This window comes from Pongo pygmaeus, chromosome 20, assembly GCF_028885625.2.
Source record: "Pongo pygmaeus isolate AG05252 chromosome 20, NHGRI_mPonPyg2-v2.0_pri, whole genome shotgun sequence".
NCBI lineage: Eukaryota > Metazoa > Chordata > Mammalia > Primates > Hominidae > Pongo > Pongo pygmaeus.
In genome coordinates this window covers 58724555-58742253 of record NC_072393.2, presented here as the reverse complement: position 1 = coordinate 58742253, position 17699 = coordinate 58724555, and the positions used below count along the sequence as shown (strand labels likewise).

At 43.2% G+C, this 17699-nt stretch overlaps 2 protein-coding genes across 4 annotated transcripts in view; both read right to left on the bottom strand.

The window, feature by feature from the left end:
• Positions 1-385: 385 nt before the first annotated feature.
• Positions 386-17699, bottom strand: part of ZNF808 (zinc finger protein 808) — a 41933-nt gene continuing 24619 nt past the window's right edge. For all 3 annotated transcript variants that reach the window (XM_054461941.2, XM_063658318.1, XM_063658319.1), the window contains one exon: positions 386-16945. In XM_054461941.2, the coding sequence (XP_054317916.2) occupies positions 14424-16945 (2522 nt within the window). In that variant the 3' untranslated portion in view covers positions 386-14423. The remainder of the gene's footprint in view (positions 16946-17699) is intronic.
• LOC129019455 (large ribosomal subunit protein eL39-like) lies at positions 5264-5482 on the bottom strand. The gene has a single exon (XM_063658332.1). It carries the CDS (start codon positions 5480-5482, stop codon positions 5264-5266), a length of 219 nt encoding a protein of 72 aa, XP_063514402.1.

Below are 17699 nucleotides of genomic sequence, written 5' to 3'. Positions count from 1 at the left end.
TTTGAGACAGAGTATTTCTCTGTCGCTCAGGCTGGAGTGCAGTGGTGACATGTCGGCTCACTGCAGCCTCTGCCTCCTAGGTTGAAGCGATTCTCCTGCCTCAGTCTCCAGAATAGCTGGCATTACAGGCACACACCACCATGCCCAGCTAATTTTTGTATTTTGGGTAGAGAAGGGGTTTCACCATGTAGGCCAGGCTGGTCTCGAATTCCTGACTTCAAGTGATCCGCCTGCCTCGGCCTCCTGAAATTCTGGGATTACAGGCATGAGCCACTGTGCCTGGCCCAAGAAATACTCTTCACTTCGCTCTGAAATGTTGAGAAAATACAATTAAAACTAAAAAATCTTCCCCTAAATGAGAAATCATCTTCACGACAATAAGAGAAAGAAATAAAAACTATTTTATTAATAAATAAGCTTTAGACCAGAATGTGATGGAAAATAGAGGACAGTTGAGAGGTTGAAAAGAGAGAAAGAAACTTCACTGTTCTATACAACCCAAGTACATGTTTTCAAGATAAACACTAATCAGTCCTCAGGGAAGAGGACTTGACAACACCCTTGGTCACACATAGTTCACCCTGGCTCTACTTGGTAATGGAGGTGACCATCTGTGTCAGCTAACTAGCGTCATCCTGAGGGAGGGAGAGAAACCCTAACCCATGTCTTTTTGACAAGTGTGAGTTTTACAACATGGCGACAGGTGCCCTCTCTGATGAGGCTCCTACAATCCAACAGAAACTGATGTCAGCAGTAAATAATGAAATTTAGAATACATTATTAATTATAGAGTTTATTTGGACACAAAGCATGAGAATAGCCACCTGGAAACCTCAACTCCAAAGGAATGGGGTCAGCGTTCCCAAGTAGAGACATTAACGTTTCATACAGACAAGGAAAGATAGAGAAGCTTTACCAGAATCACCACATTTTCCATTCAAGTCCAGTGCATAGGCTGCGGCAGCTTGATTGGTGATGGATTGATACACTTCAAGGAAGGTTACTTTATCACTCTATAAGAAGGGACAATGATGCCAGGAGGTCTTATCTCTGGGGCTGCTTAGTTTTCCTAATTATTTACAAGAAAACCTTTTAAAATTGATATTAGGAAACTAAATTGTATAGCACATTTTGTTTTGTTTTGTTTTGGTAAGGAGTCCTGCTCTGTCACCCAGGCTGGAATGCAGTGATGTGATCTCGGCTCACTACGACCTCCACGTCCTGGATTCAAGCAGTTCTCCTGCCTCAGCCTCCCAAGTAGCTGAAAATACAGGTGTGCACCACCATGCCCGGCTAATGGCTTTGTATTTTCAGTAGAGACGGGGTTTCCCCATGTTGGCCAGGCTGGTTTCTAATTCCTGATGTCAGGTGATCCGCCTGCCTCAGCCTCCCAGAGTGCTGGGATTACAGGCCTGAGCCTGCGTGCCTGGCCAGGAAAACTTGTAGAAGTTGTGCCTGCATGCCACTGGACTCAGGTTGCATGATCACGTTCCTCTCAAGGCTCTTAATTATTTAAAAGTGTGTAGCTTTAAATTTGAAATAGTCGATATTTGAAATATTTAATTTCCTACTGACATACAGGTAATATCTCCCTTGTTGCTTGCCTTTCAGGAAGAGCTCCTAAGTCCTTCAGAAGTACATCTCTGGGTCATTATGCTGAAAAATGGTTTAATTACTTTCTAAAAAATACTACTTCAGGCCGGGCGTGGTGGCTCAAGCCTGTAATCCCAGTGCTTTGGTAGGCTGAGGAAGGCGGATGGCCTGACGTCGGGAGTTGGAGACCAGCCTGACCAATATGGAGAAACCCTGTCTCTACTACAAATACAAAAATTAGCCTGGCATGGTGGCATGCGCCTGTAGTCCCAGCTACTCGGGAGGCTGAGGCAGGAGAATTGCTTGAGCTCAGAAAACGGAGGCTGTGGTGAGCCCAAGATCATGCCATTGTACTCCAGCCCAGGGAACTAGAGTGAAACGCAGTCTCAAAAACAAAATAATAATAATAATAATAATAATAAATACAGCTGGACAAGGTGTCTCAAGCCTGAGTGAGACTCCGTCTCAAAAAAAAAAAAAAAAAAGAAAGCAAGCTACCAGTTACATAGTAGGGTGACCTCAAAAACAAAGGGAACTGCCTCCTCTTAAAATTTCTCTTACATAAGTGCTTAGGTAAAAACTAAGGTATGTCTACCTGCCAGTGGGCTGACAGTGTAACACAACTTATTACTTTGTTGATTTAAAGCTATCCTTGGCCGGTTGCATTGGCTCCCGCCTGTAATTCTAGCACTTTGGAAGACCAACGTTGAGGGATCACCTAAGATCAGGGGTTCGAGACCAGCCTTGCCAACGTGGTGAAACCCCATCTCTACTGAAAATTCAACAATTAGCTGGGGGTGGTGGCGCATGCCTATACTCCTAGCTACTCAGGAGGCTGAGGCAGGAGAATCGCTTGAACCCAGAAGGCGGAAGTTGCAGTGAGCTGAGATTGTGCTATTGCACTCCAGCCTGGATGACACAAGTGAAGCTCCATCAAAAAAAAAAAAACCTATCCTTGGTATTTTAATGTGCAAATATGTGAAAGCACGACTGTAATTATCTTAGAAGCATATATTGTCATGGGATATTGGGTCATCTGGACATTGTGTTTATGTAGGAGTTTGTCCTTGCAGGTATGATTAAGCTGCTTTCCTTAACTGTAAACGTCTTAAGACCGTGACTCATGCGTGAGCAGTAAGGAATGTGTCTTGATAGTTTTAATGAACTTGAACTTTGTCACCCTAGCTCTCCTAGGATACTGTTTAACAGTTTATCCACTTATGCAGCAGAGTCCTAAGCACAATTATGGAGACACCACTCTTTTGTAATGTATCTGACAGACTGAGCTTCTGCCCCAATAACTTAGTAATAGCAATACTAAGTGAAATGTTACAAAGTTTTGTGTATGTATGCAATTGATTATCTACTATTTCCATTTTAAATTAGCTAATGTTATATAGAATGGGTTTTTATTTCAATCCAATATTAGAAATATATCTTTCAGACCAGCACAGTGGCACATACCTGTAATCCCAGCACTTAGGGAGGCTGAGGCAGGCGGATCACCTGAGGTCAGGAACTCAAGACCAGCCTAACAAAATGAAACCCAGTCTCTACTAAGTACAAAAGAAGTAGCCAGGCATGGTGATGCATGCCTGTAATCCGAGCTATTTAAGGTGCTGAGACAGGAGAATCCATTGAACCTGGGAGGCAGAGGTTGCAGTGATCCGAGATAGCACCATTGCACTCCAGCCTGGGCAACAAGAGTGAAACTCTGTCTCAAAGAACAAAACAAACAAACATATATATATATATATATCTCTTTCACAAATGGAATCTAATCCCACAAAGTTGAAAAGCATTTCCCTATGGTGAATAAACATGAAGGAGTTCAGATTTTGGAACTGATTTTGTGCTTTCCATTACACTAGTTTTTTCCTTATTCTATCTTGATTTTTTCTGTGTTCATGAGCTTGTGATCCAAAAGCATCTACTAGGTCTCAATGAATTTAGAAATCTATTTTGCCAAAGTTAAAATGCAGCCATGACACAGCCTCAGGAAGTCTTAATGACGTGTGCCCAAGGTGTTCAGGCTGCAATTTACAAATTTAGGGTGACATGAGACATCAATCAATACATGTAAGATCCACCTTGGTTCGATCTGGAAAGGTGGAATAACTGGAATTGCGGGCTTCCAGGTCACAGGGAGATAAGAAATGATCACAGTGTTTGAGTCTTCGATCAGCCTTTCATTGAATACACAATTTATATGTGAGAGACGGTGGAGGAATAGTCACTTATGCCTTAGGCTGGCTCAGTGACCCTGCATTTTTACATAAACAATAGGGCAGGGGAAGCAGTCAGATAGACATTTGACTCAGGTGTGCAGAGGGATGGGTTCTTTCCTACACCTGTGAAGATAAGCTCAGTTTACAATGCCAGGGTGAAATTCAACAGAACTATTTTGGGGTGGAGATCTTGAGGCCCACAGTTTGTGAGTGGAGTATGTAGCTTTTCTGTTTAGTCCTTGTAGCTATCTTGTTTAGGAATAAAATGGGAGGCAGGTTTGTCTGACACAGTTCCCAGCTTGACTTTTCTCTTTGGTTAGTAATTTTGATTTTCCTTTCACAAATATTGTGGCAGACATAATGCTCTGACATACTGATATTGTTTTTTATTTTATTTTTTCAGATGGAGTTTTTCTCTTGTTGCCCAGGCTGGTGTGCATTGGCGTGATCTCGGCTCACAGCAACCTCCGCCTCCCAAGTTGAAGCAGTTCTCCTGCCTCAGCCTCCTGGGTAGCTGGGATTACAGGCACGTGCGACCATGCCCGGCTAATTTTTTATTTGTATTTGTATTTTTTTAATTTATTTTTTTGAGACAGAGTCTTGCTCTTCGCCCAGGCCAGAGTGCAGTGGTGCTATCTCGGCTCACTGCAAGCTCCGCCTCCAGGGTTCACGCCATTCTCCCGCCTCAGCCTCCCGAGTAGCTGGGACTATAGGGGCCCGTCACGGCGCCCGGCTCATTTTTTGTATGTTAGTAGAGACAGGGTTTCACCTTGTTAGCCAGGATGGTCTCGATCTCCCGACCTCGTGATCCGCCCGACTTGGCCTCCCAAAGAGCAGGGATTACAGGCGTGAGCCACCGCGCCCGGCTTAATTTTGTATTTTTAATACAGACAGAGTTTCTCCATGTTGGTTAGGCTGTTCTCGAACTCCTAACCTCAGTGATTCACCCGCCTTGGCCTCTCAGAGTGTTGGGATTACAGGCGTGAGCCATCGCTCCCGGCCGCTGATATTGTTTTATATAGATTTTTTCCCTAACAGTAAAGCCCAAGGATCTTTCATGAACTGGGTTAGGGGAGATGAGAAGATTCCCAGGAAACTCCTGGCCTCAGGCAATCCTCCCACCTCAGCCTCCCAAAGTGCCAGGACCACAGGTGCGATCCACTGAACCCAGTGGAGTCTCCATCTCAAAAAACAAAACAAAGCAAAACAGAAATTTAGGTAATCTATTACGTCATTTGAAATTTTTTTTTGAAATGAAAGGTCTCACATGTTTATTACTGAACCCACCCAACCAACGCGTTCATAACAGATTCAGAGAGAAAAAAATATATTCCCAATAAAACATGTCCAAGTCTCCAGATGGTAGTGACATTTTCAGCTTGAGCAACGTGATTATGAGGCTCACACAGCATAAATATGTGTACCATCTCATGTGCAATTCCTTATAGACCCAGCTTGGTTCTTCTCCAGTGTCTCCTTTTAAAGTCGTACCTCATTTTATTGCCAGTTTTCATTCGAATCCACTGGGAAATCGGATGATTTTGCTTTCGGTTGTTGGCCAGAAATCGCTTAATCCTGAAAGTCTTGTGAGAAGACATGACAAGAAGTGGAGTCAAGCACACACCACGATGGCAGAGAAAGAAGGAGAGGGGGCTAGACATTTTTGTTTGTTTGTTTGTTTGTTTGAGACAGAGGTTTGCTCTTGTTGCCCAGGCTGGAGTGCAATGGCGGGATCCCGGCTCATTGAAACTTCCGCCTCCTGGTTTCAAGCGATTCTTCTGCCTCAGCCTCTCGAGTAGCTGGGATTACAGGTGCCCATCACCGTGCCCAGCTAATCTTTGTATTTTTAGTAGAGACCGGGTTTCATCATGTTAACCAGGCTATTATCGAATTCCTGACTACTGTTTCTCCTGTTTGCTGTTAGTTCTTTTCACTGAAGCACGAACAAGATTAACTTTCTTTCTGTAAAACTGATGTGGATGGTCTGCCTGCCGCTCCATGCATCACTTTCAGCATTGTCTTGCCACAGCTCAAAATGAGTTATTCATTTACAAACTGTTTATTTCTTTTGGGCATCAACTCCATAGCCTGTTTGTAAAGCATCAATGACTTCATTATTCCTGTACCCAAACTTTACAATAAGTATTCTTTTTTGGACAGCATCTTGCTCTGTCAACCATGCTGGAGTGCAGTAGCATGATTACAGCTCACTACAGTCTTGACCTCCCAGGCTCAAGCCATCCTCCCACTGCAGACTCCACAGTAGTTGAGACTGCAGGCATGTGCCATCATTCCCAGCTAATTTTTGTATTTTTTGCAGAAAAGCGGGTCTCACCATGTTTCCCAGCATACCACTTACTGAAAAGCCCTATGTAAAATCGTAAAAATTATTTAATAAAATATTGTAACCCATGATAAGACTAGCAAGGAAATAATAAGTACATTTATACAGCCAGCAGACCTCTAAACAATTCCCTCTTAAGAAAAAAGCCACAACTTCTACTTACCACCAGCACACACTATAAGAACTGAAATACACTTAAGATCACTACCTTCTGATGTATGAGTTCAAGTAAATACACAGCACTATAAGAAGTAAGAATTGACTAACCACAGGGTGCGGTGGCTCATGCCTGTAATCCCAGCACTTTGGGAGGCAGAGGAGGGCAGATCACGGGGTCAGGAGTTCGAGACCAGCCTGGCCAACATGGTGAAACCCTGTCTCTACTAAAAATACAAAAAAATTAGCTGGGCATGGTGGAAGGCACCTGTAATCCCAGCTACTCTGGAGGGTGAGGCAGAAGAGTCATTTGAACCGAGGAGGTGTAGGTTGCAGTGAGCCGAGATCATGCCATTGCACTCCAGCCTGGGGAACAGGGCAAGACTCCGTCTCCAAAAAAAAAAAAGAATCGACTAACAGTGTCAGAGGGCTCAATTATGATATCACAACTACAGTTATATAACAGCCAGGCAATACAGCAATTCTATGTACATGCATTGGCCTTAGTTATGTAGTTCACTATGCATGAAATGTAAAACACAGACTGTATACTGGGAAAATTTATAAACTGGGATCAGAGAAAACATTTTATAAAACAAATTGCACAATAAAAACATAAAAAATATGATGCAGGCTCCCTGGTCTGAGTGTTCATATTGGCCAAAAGCCATGTTCAGAGTTCTTATTCTCCAATTGGATGTTCCTGTAGATGGGGTCTTTGAGAGAATTTGGTCATGGGTGTTGACTATACGTGAATAAGACTGGTGCTTTTATTTTTATTTTTTCTTTCTTTATTTTTGAGATGGAGTTTTGCTCTTCTTGCCCAGGCTAGAGTGTAATGGCATGATCTTGGCTCACTGCAACCTCCACCTCCAGGGATAAAGTGATTCTACTGCCTCAGTCTCCCATGCAGCTGGGATTTTAGGCATGTGACACCCCACCCAGGTAATTTTTGTATTTTTAGTAGAGAAGGGGTTGCACCATGTTGGCCAGGCTGCTCTCAAACTCCTGACCTCAGGTGATCCACCAGTCTCGGCCTCCCAAAGTGCTGGGATTACCTGACTGGTCTCAAACTCTGGACCTCAAGTGATCTACCCACCTTGGCCTCCCAAAGTGCTGGCAACAGAGGTGTTAACCACCGTGGCCGGCCAGTCTAAGCTATTTCTAACAGGACAGTGAAATGAGGGAGACAGGAAAAGGAGCATGTCATCATCAACATCACGGAAGGCTGACAAATCTTATTACACAAAGGAAGTTTAGAGCCTGTAGCACAAAACCTGCAATATGTGAAGCCATCTAATAGCATTAATTTGTTTTAAAACCCTGGAGGCAGCCAGGTGCCGGGGCTCACGCCTGTAATTCCAGCACTTTGGGAGACCGAGGTGTGTGGATCACCTGAGGTCGGGAGCTTGAGAGCAGTCTAACATGGAAAAACACCATCTCTAAAACAAATACAAAATTAGCTGGGCATGGTGGCACATGTTTGTAATCCCAGCTACTTGGGAGTCTCAGGCAGGAGAATCACTTGAAACTGGGAGGCAGAGGTTGCGGTGACCGAGATTGCCCCATTGCACTCCAGCCTGGGCAACAAGAACGGAACTCCGTCTCAAAAAAAAAAAAAAAATCTAGAGGCAAATTAACATTATTTCTCAAATAAGTACAGCAGGCCAGGGTGTTCATGCACATGACCCCAATTTGCACATACGGTAAGTGAGGAACAAACTTGATCATGGGCCTGAAGGATCCCATGTTTTTAAGCACAATAGTCTGCCAAGAAAATACAGAAAATGACCAGTCACAGAAAATACGAGAAAGAAGTATGATGAGTTAATGGGTGCAGCACATCAGCATGGAACATGTATACATATGTAACAAACCTGCACATTGTGCACATGTACCCTAGAACTTAAAGTATAATAAAAAAAAGTATATATATATAAAGAGAAAAAAAAAAGAACAGATAGAAGTACATTAAGGGAGATAAAAGGGCTGAGCTGGGACACAAGGGCTGAGCTGCGCTGCTGACACTGATGCTAAATCCATCCCTCATGGATCATGTGCTGAGTCATCATGCCCTGCACACAATGATTTAGGCAGCCTCCTATAATTTTGTCTAGTGGATGAATAAGTCTTGACTTACTCAGGGAGAGTGGTGTTGGAGGGGAGGGCTCACAGTGAAATTGGGGTGTTCACTATTACAAATCAATAGGCTGGAAAGCAACAGTATTTGCATCCAGATCAATGTACCCTGTGAGGCAAGGCCGGGAAAGGAGGGCAAGGGTGGAGGCAGGAAGTAATGGGCATGTGGGAGGGAACTTTGTGCATGCACGTCTGTGGGAATAAAATTCCACTAGGATACACCAAATCTTGAGCTTGGACGAAAGTGGAACTAATTGAGCAAATGGTAAAATATTGACCCACGATTAACGACGCAAATTACAATATGGGCAAGGGACAAGAATGAACAAGATCCAAAAAAGCAGCAGTATGGTGGCCTGAGGTGAAAGCAGTTTTACATCTCTTAAGTAAAATGGCCTCTGATTTCTAGTTTCAAGCATATACTCAAAAATATGCGTTGTGTAGATTCCAGAATTTCATACACACAAAAAAAATGAGTAAAGTCTATGAGGAGTACAGCAAAGTAGAGACCATGGATGTGAAGAAGGATCCCTTGGCTGAGTAGGAAGAGATGTGTCTGTGAAAACAGGCCAAGCACAGTGGCTCATGCCTGTAATAATAATAATATTAATAATTATGAAGTTTTTAATTTTTTGGGGGAAGGAATGTCACTCTATTACCCAGGCTGGAGTACAGTGGCACGATCTTGGCTCACTGCAACTTCTTCCACCCAGGTTCAAGCAATTCTCTTGCCTCAGCCTCCTGAGTAGCTGGCATTACAGACACCTGACAGCAGGCCTGGCTAATTTTTAGTTGAGAGGGCATTTCACCATTTTTCCCAGGCTGGTCTTGAACTCCTGACCTTGTGATTCACTCACCTGGGCTCCCAAAGTGCTGGGATTACAGGCGTGAGCCACCTCGCCTGGCCAATCCTTACTAATAACTCATTATTGTGATAGTGAACAAAAATGAAAAATACTTACAATCCTAACAATTATAAAAAATATAACTTATTGCAAATCATGTGTTTTCTACATAAACCATGGGCTTATCCATCCATGTCTCCATGCACACACATCACATCATGCCGTTACACGAGTGGTGGCGCGCACCTCTAATCCCAGCTACTCGAGAGGCTCAGGCAACAGAATCACTGTAATCCAGAAGGTGGAATCTACAGTGAGCCACAATCTCACCACTGCACTCCAGCCTGGGTGATAGAGGGAGACTCAACTCAAAAAAAAAATAATAAAATCAATGATGTGATAAAGCATCCTGTACCACTGACATGTATCTCCACTTTCCATTCCATTCCTGAAGGGGTGGCCTGCCTCTCCATACTTGTGGGCATTTCTCATCAGGTGGAAAGAGAGACTTGAGAAAAGAAAGAGACACAGAGACAAAGTATAGAGAAAGAAAAGTGGGCCCAGGGGACCAGCGCTCAGCATACGGAGGACCTGCCCCTGCACCGGCCTCTGAGTTCCCTCAGTATTTATTGATCATTATCTCTACCATCTCGGAGAGGGGGATGTGGCAGGACAATAAGGTAATAGTGGGGAGAGGGTCAGCAGGGAAACGTGAACAAATGTCTCTGCATCATGAACAAGGTAAAGAAAAACATGCTGTGCTTTTGATGTGCATATACATAAACATCTCAACGGCTTAAAGAGCAGTATTGCCTCCAGCATGTCTCACCTCCAGCCCTAAGGCAGTTTTCTCCTATCTCAGTAGATGGAACATACAATCGGGCTTTATGCAAAGACATTCCATTGCCCCAGGACAAGCAGGAGACAGATGCCTTCCTCTTATCTCAACTGCAAAGACGTCTTCCTCTTTTACTAATCCTCCTCAGCACAGACCCTTTACGGGTTGGGCTGGTGGATGGTCAGGTCTTTCCCTTCCCAGGCCATATCTCAGGCTATCACATGGGAGAAACCTTGGACAATATCTGGTTTTCCTAGGCAGAAGTTCCTGAGGCCTTTCCCAGTGTTTTGTGTCCCTGGGTACTGGAGAGTAAGGAGTGGTGATGACTTTTAACGAGCATGCTGTCTTCTAGCATTTGTTTAACAAAGCAAATCCTGAACCGCCCTTAATCCATTTAACCTTGAGTTGACACAGCAAATGTTTCTGCAAGCACAAGGTTGAGCCTAGGGTTACAGATTTACAGCATCTCAAGGCAGAAGAATTTTTCTTAGTACAGAACAAAATGGAGTCTCTTATGTCACTTCTTTCTATGTAGACACAGTAACAGTCTGATCTCTCTCTTTTCCCCACAATTCCAAGTCATTAAAAGTTCAGATGCTGCCGGGCATGGTGGCTCATGCCTCTAATCCCAGCACTTTGGGAAGCTGAGGCGGGCAGATCACGAGGTCAGGAGTTCAAGATGAGCCTGGCCAATATGGTGAAACACTATCTCTACTAAAAATACAAAAATTAGCTGGCCGTCATGGCACACGCCTATAATCCCAGCTACTCAGGAGGCTGAGGCACAAGAATTGCTTGAACCTGGGAGGTGGAAGTTGCAGTGAGCCAAGATCGCACCACTGCACTCCAGCCTGGGCGACAGAGTAAGACTCTGTCTCAAAAAAATTTAAAAAAAAATTCAGATGCCAGGCATGGTGGCTCATGCTTGTAATCCCAGCACTTGGGGAAGCCGAGGTGGGCAGATCACGAGGTCAGGAGATTGAGACCATTCTGGATAACATGGCGAAACCCCATCTCTACTAAAAATACAAAAAAAAAGCCGGGTGTGGTAGCAGGCGTCTGTAGTCCCAGCTACTCCGGAGGCTGAGACCTGGGGTGGGAGGGCATGGGAGAGAGCTCTGAGCCTAGACCTGAAGGAGAAAGAGACAGTGTACATAGAGTAAGAGCAGGGATGATGACCTGAGACAGGAAGGGTTTTCAGGTTTGGGAAAAGAGAAAAGCAAATATGACTGGGGCAGAGGGATTCATGGGATGAGGGCAAGCTCCCAGGAGGAGGCTGGACACTGGCAGGGGCCCTGGACACAGGGCTGTGGAACCACGGTGAGAAGTTGGACTTTTGTCCTGGGGAACACGGGAAGCTGGTGGAGGGTTCCGTGCCAGGGACTGACATGACCTGCTTTAGATTTCGCTGTGATGTCCTCATACAGAGAAAGGCCCTGAAGATTGTCTCTGTGTCTGAGCCTACAGCTCTGTTTCTTCCATCCTTCTCCTTTTGTTTTTCATTTTGAGGGCACTGCATCCCATTGAAAATTCTAATTACAAACCGGGTGCGGTGGCTCACGCCTGTAATCCCAGCATTTTGGTAGGCCAAGGTGGGCGGATCACAAGGTCAGGAGATGGAGACCATCCTGGCTAACACGGTGAAACCCGGTCTCTACTAAAAATACAAAAAATTAGCCAGGTGCGGTGGTGGGTGCCTGTAGTCCCAGCTACTCAGGAGGCTGAGGCAGGAGAATGGCGTGAACCCAGGAGGCGGAGCTTGAGGTGAGCCGAGATTGTGCCACTGCACTCCAGCCTGGGCGACAGAGCGAGACTCCGTCTCAAAAAAAAAAAAAGAAAATTCTAATTACAGCTGGGCACTCCTCTCCTCAAAAAAAAAAAAAAAAAATAGAAAACGAAAAAGCCACACCCAGACACGCACTCCATTTTACCAATCATTTCAGGGGTCAGAGTCACTCAGGTTGAGCTTTTCTGGTCAAGTCCCTCATTGCCAAGTTGCAGGGAGGCTCACATTTTCACCAAGTTACACTGAGATGGTCTGAGATGAGTGAGAAGGTGTCTAAAGTCTTACATGGGGGCCTGGATGGGCTAATGGGAAAGGTTGGTCTATATCACCCACATCCTTGAAAATTCGAGAAGCATCTTATGCATACCTATGCAGAGGAAACTTCTTTTGCAAGGTTCTGATGACACTGATTCCTGACAGTTAATTCTCCCTTACAAGAAAATCACAGGAACATTTATAAAATGCAGAAGTGTAAACACACAGCTATTGACCTTGAAAACAGTGAAAGAAGGTCAACCGTAGAACTGAGACATAAGCAAATTATTTCAATCAAGAATACATGAGTCGTCAGGCACGATGGCTCACGCCTGTAATCCTAGCACTTTGGGAGATCGAGGTGGGCAGATCACCTTAAGTCAGGAGTTCGAGACCAGCCTGGCCCACATGGTAAAATCCTGTCTCTACTAACAATGCAAAAAATTAGCTGGGAGTGGTGGAGGGCACCTGTAATCCCAACTACTCGGTATGCTGAGGCAGGAGAATCCCTTGAAACTGGGAGGTAGATGTTGCAGTGACACCAGATCGCACCATTGCAGTCCTGCCTGAACAAGAGCGAAACTCCATCTCAAAAAAAAAAGAGGCAGGGCACGGTGGCTCATGCCTGTAATCCCAGCACCTTGGGAGGCCGGGTCTGGCAGATCACGAGGTCAGGAGTTTGAGACCAGCCTGATAAACATGGTGAAACCCCGTCTCTATTAAAAATACAAAAATTAGCCAGGCATGCTGGTAGGTGCCTGTAATTTCAGCTACTCAGGAGACCGAGGCAGGAGAATCACTTGATCCCGGGAGGCAGAGGTTGCAGTGAGCTGAGATCGCACCACTGCATTCCATCCAAGGTGACAGAGTGAGACTCCATTTAAAAAAAAAAACAAAGGAAAAGAATACATGGGTGCTTTTGGAGGAGCGCCCTATGCCACTCCAGGCCATGTTTCAACATATTTCCAGAATGGTCCAGAGGGCCTTGAGGGAAAAACGCAATAAATAACTCCCAGCTCAAGATTTTAACAAATGACATAAGGAAAGGAAACTGAAAAACAGACTAACTGGTTAAACTACATTTTTTTATTTATTATTATTTTTTTTAGAGACGGAGTCTCACTCTGTCTCCCAGGCTGGAGTGCAATGGCGCTATCTGGGCTTACTGCAAGCTCCACCTCATGGGTTCACCCGCCATTCTCCTGCCTCTCAAAAAAATAAAAAAATAGAAAATAAGAAACAAGGCCGGGCGCGGTGCCTCATGCCTGTAATCCCAGGATTTCGGGATGCCAAGGTGGGAACATCACCTGAGGTCAGGAATTCGAGACCAGCCTGACTAATATGGAGAAACCCTGTCTCTACTAAAAATACAAAAAATTAGCCGGGCGTGGTGGCACACGCCTGTAATCCAAGCAACTAGGGAGGCTGAGGCAGAAGAATTGCTTGAATCTGGGAGGCGGAGGTTGTGGTGAGCTGAGATCACACCATTGGACTCTAGGCTGGGCAACAAGAGTGACACTCCATCTCAAAATAAATAAATAAATACGAAAATAAGAAACAAAAAACAGGATGGCAAAAGTGGCCAACATCTGTTGGCCATGCTGGTTTCAAACTTCTGACCTCAAGTGACCTATGTGCCTTGGCCTCCCAATGTGCTGGGATTACAGGCCTGAGCCACCACACCTGGCCCCACCCTCTTAACATAAACACTTGAATGTCAATTAAGGCTTGAACTTAATATTAAGTCAACACAAACTCAAGTCAATGCTGGATTGACTCTAATGTCAATTAATGCTTGATGGTTTGCTATACTCACTGCACTGGTAACAGTTATCTCAAAAATGAATTTTCTGATGTTCTGCAAGGAGTGACCTCAGACTGAAGACCTTGCCACACTTATGACATTTGTAAGATTTCTCTCCAGTAGGGATTCTCTGATATGTAATGAGGTGTGAATGTGAAGTAAAGTCTTTGCCACAATCATCACACTTATGAGTTTCTCTCCTGTATGAATTCTCCTATGTTTTGCATAGGATGAAGCTTGACTGAAGACCTTACCACAGTCATGACATTTGTAAGGTTTCTCTCCAGTATGAAGTTTCCGATGAACTGTAATGTATGAACGATGTCTGAAAAACTTGCCACATTTATTGCACTCGGAAGATCTCTCTTCATTATGGATTCTCCAATGATTTGCAATGGTTGTAGCGTTACTGAAGACTTTGTGACAATCATTATTTTAATCAAATTTCCCTACACCATGAATGGCCTGATGGTGAATAAGTGTTGACCGGTCACTAAAGGCTTTGCCACACTCATTACACTTGTAAGGTTTCTCTCCAGTATGAATTCTCCTATGTCTTTTAAGGTGTGATTTGCGACTGAAAACTTTATCACATGCTTCACATTTGTAAGGTTTCTCTCCAGTATGAATTCTATGATGACGTGACAGGTGTGATTGTTCATTAAAAGCTTTCCCACATTCATTACACTTGTAAGGTTTCTCTGCAGTGTGAATTCTAGTATGTCTTGCCAGGTATGAATTACGCACGAAAGCCTTGTCACAAACCGTACATTTGTAAGATTTCTCTCCAGTATGAAGTCTACGATGGTATACAAGGGATGACCAGTGACGGAAGGTATTGCCACACTCATTACACTTGTAAGGTTTCTCACCACTATGAAGTCTACGATGGCATAGAAGGGATGCCTTCTGACTGAAAGTCTTGCTGCACTCATTACACTTGTAAGGTTTCTCTCCACTATGAACTCTACGGTGGCATACAAGGGAAGACCTGTTACTGAAGGTCTTGCTGCACTCATTACACTTGAAAGGTTTCATTCCACTATGAATTCTAGTATGTTTCACCACATAGGAATGACACACGAAAGCCTTGTCACAAACCTTACATTTGTAAGATTTCTCTCCACCATGAAGTCTACGATGCCATACAAGGGATGACTTGTAACTGAAGGTCTTCCCACACTCATTACACTTGTAAGTTTTTTCTCCAGTGTGAATTCTTGTATGTCGAGCCAGCTGTGAATTCCATGTGAAAGCTATGTCACAAACCTGACACTTGTATGGTTTCTCTCCAGTATGAATTCTCTTATGTGACTCAAGAGCTGATTTCTGACTGAAAACTTTGTCACATGCTTCACATTTGTAAGGTTTCTCTCCAGTATGAAGTCTATGATGACGTGAAAGATGTGATTGTTGATTAAAAGCTTTCCCACATTCATTACACTTGTAAGGTTTCCTTGCAGTATGAATTCTAGTATGTACGGCCAGGACTGAATTACGCATGAAAGCCTTGTCACAAACCGTACATTTGTAAGATTTCTCTAGAGTATGAAGTCTACGATGGTATACAAGGGATGCCCGGTGACGGAAGGTATTGCCACACTCATTACACTTGTAAGGTTTCTCACCACTATGAAGTCTACGATGGCATAGAAGGGATGACCTGCGACTGAAGGTCTTGTGACACTCATTACACTTGTAAGTTTTCTCTCCAGTGTGAATTCTTCTATGTCGTGCCAGCTGTGAATTACACATGAAAGCTGTATCACAAACCTTACATTTGTATGGTTTCTCTCCAGTATGAATTCTCTTATGTCTCTCAAGGGTTGATTTCTGATTGAAAACTTTGTCACATTCTTCACATTTGTAAGGTTTCTCCCCAGTATGAAGTATATGATGACGTGCAAGGCTTGATTGATGATTAAAAGCCTTACCACACTCATTACACTTGTAAGTTTTCTCTCCACTGTGAATTCTAGTATGGTTTGCCAGATAGGAATGACACACGAAAGCCTTGTCACAAATCTTACATTTGTAAGGTTTCACTCCAGTATGAAGTCTTTGATGACGTGAAAGGTGTGACTGTTGATTAAAAGCCTTGCCACATTCATTACACTTGTAAGGTTTCTCTCCAGTATGAATTGCTTTATGAATTACAAGGGCTGAATTTTGACGAAAGATCTTGCCACACTCATTACACTTGTAAGGTTTTACTCCAGTATGAAGTCTATGATGGCATGTAAGGGATGACCTATAACTGAAGGACTTGCCACACTCATTACACTTGTAAGGTTTCTCACCAGTGTGACATCTACGATGGCATGAAAGGTATTGCTTGTGATTAAAGAGCTTGCCACATACATCACATTTATATTGTTTGTCTCCTAAATGGATTATCTGGTGTTTCCTTAAAAGTGAGCTACAATTAAAGGCTTTGCCACTCTCATCACATGGGAAAGACTTTTCTCTCATGTGTACTTCCTGTTTTTGTGGGAGTAATGAAGAATTTGGGGGACTATTCCCATAGTTATTAGAAATATGGATTTGGGGCCTACAAGAAATTCTTTGGGATGTTGAAACTGAGGGACCATCATTGGTAGACTTCTCAAGTTGATTACCAATTTTACCTTTGATCTGAAATATGTGGAGTTCAGGCAGATGTGAATAAAAGCTTGATTCAAGCTGATCATTAATAGGCTTGTTTCCAGCATGCCTGTGATCATATCGGTCTGTACTACCAGTCAACTTTTTTATTTTTGTCATGGGTACTTCATGGCCATTTCTTTCATCTTCTTGACACTGAAACTCAATGTCATTAATATCTTTCTCAATTTCCTGGAAGCAAAAATCTCCGATGCGATGACTTTCATGTCTTTGCAATGTCCCTGTGTAGAACACTTCTGAATTGCCTTGCCCTGTTGACAAGACCTCCTTCATCATGCATTTGGAAGAGATATCTACAAAATATAAACACCAATATGTTTCCAATTAAGTACAGATGGTAAATCATACTGAAGTGTGTAAATATGACATAAAAAAAATATTTATTTTGAACTTCCCAAACATGATCTTCAAAGTTTAAGAACACAAAAAGAGTGAGACTTTTTAATAAATAAAGGGTGATTACATGTCCTTCAAATCAATTCTATGAAAGTCTATTTCCTATATCATCACAAAACACTGACAGGGCACAAATATGTATAAGCCTAAAGTAAGCGGTATTTTTCCACTGTGACCCTAAAGTGCATCACAATTTGCAAAAAACATATCACTATCACATCAAGGAAGAGAAACACATATATTCTTCATATTTAAACCATGTTTACTGTGTACAAATAAATGCTAAAAAAAAAAAAACCCACACAATATACTATATTGGTAAATAATCCACAACAAGCTCATGTAAGGATAACCAAAAGCAATGGAAATTGTATATTGTCAAACAATTATAGCACTGAGAACATAAGAAAAGATTACAAAAATTAGCCAGGTGTGATGGTCCGTGCCTGTAGTCACAGCTACTTAGCAGGCTGAGGCACAAGAATCACTTGAACCTGGGAGGCAGAGGTTGCAGTGAGCCAAGATCACACCACTGCACTCCAGCCAGGGTGGCAAAATAGACTCCGCCTCAAACAGAAAAAAAAAAAAAGAAAAAAGTTAATACAAGATTTTTCTAAATAAATGTCATAAAATTATATATATCTACACAGA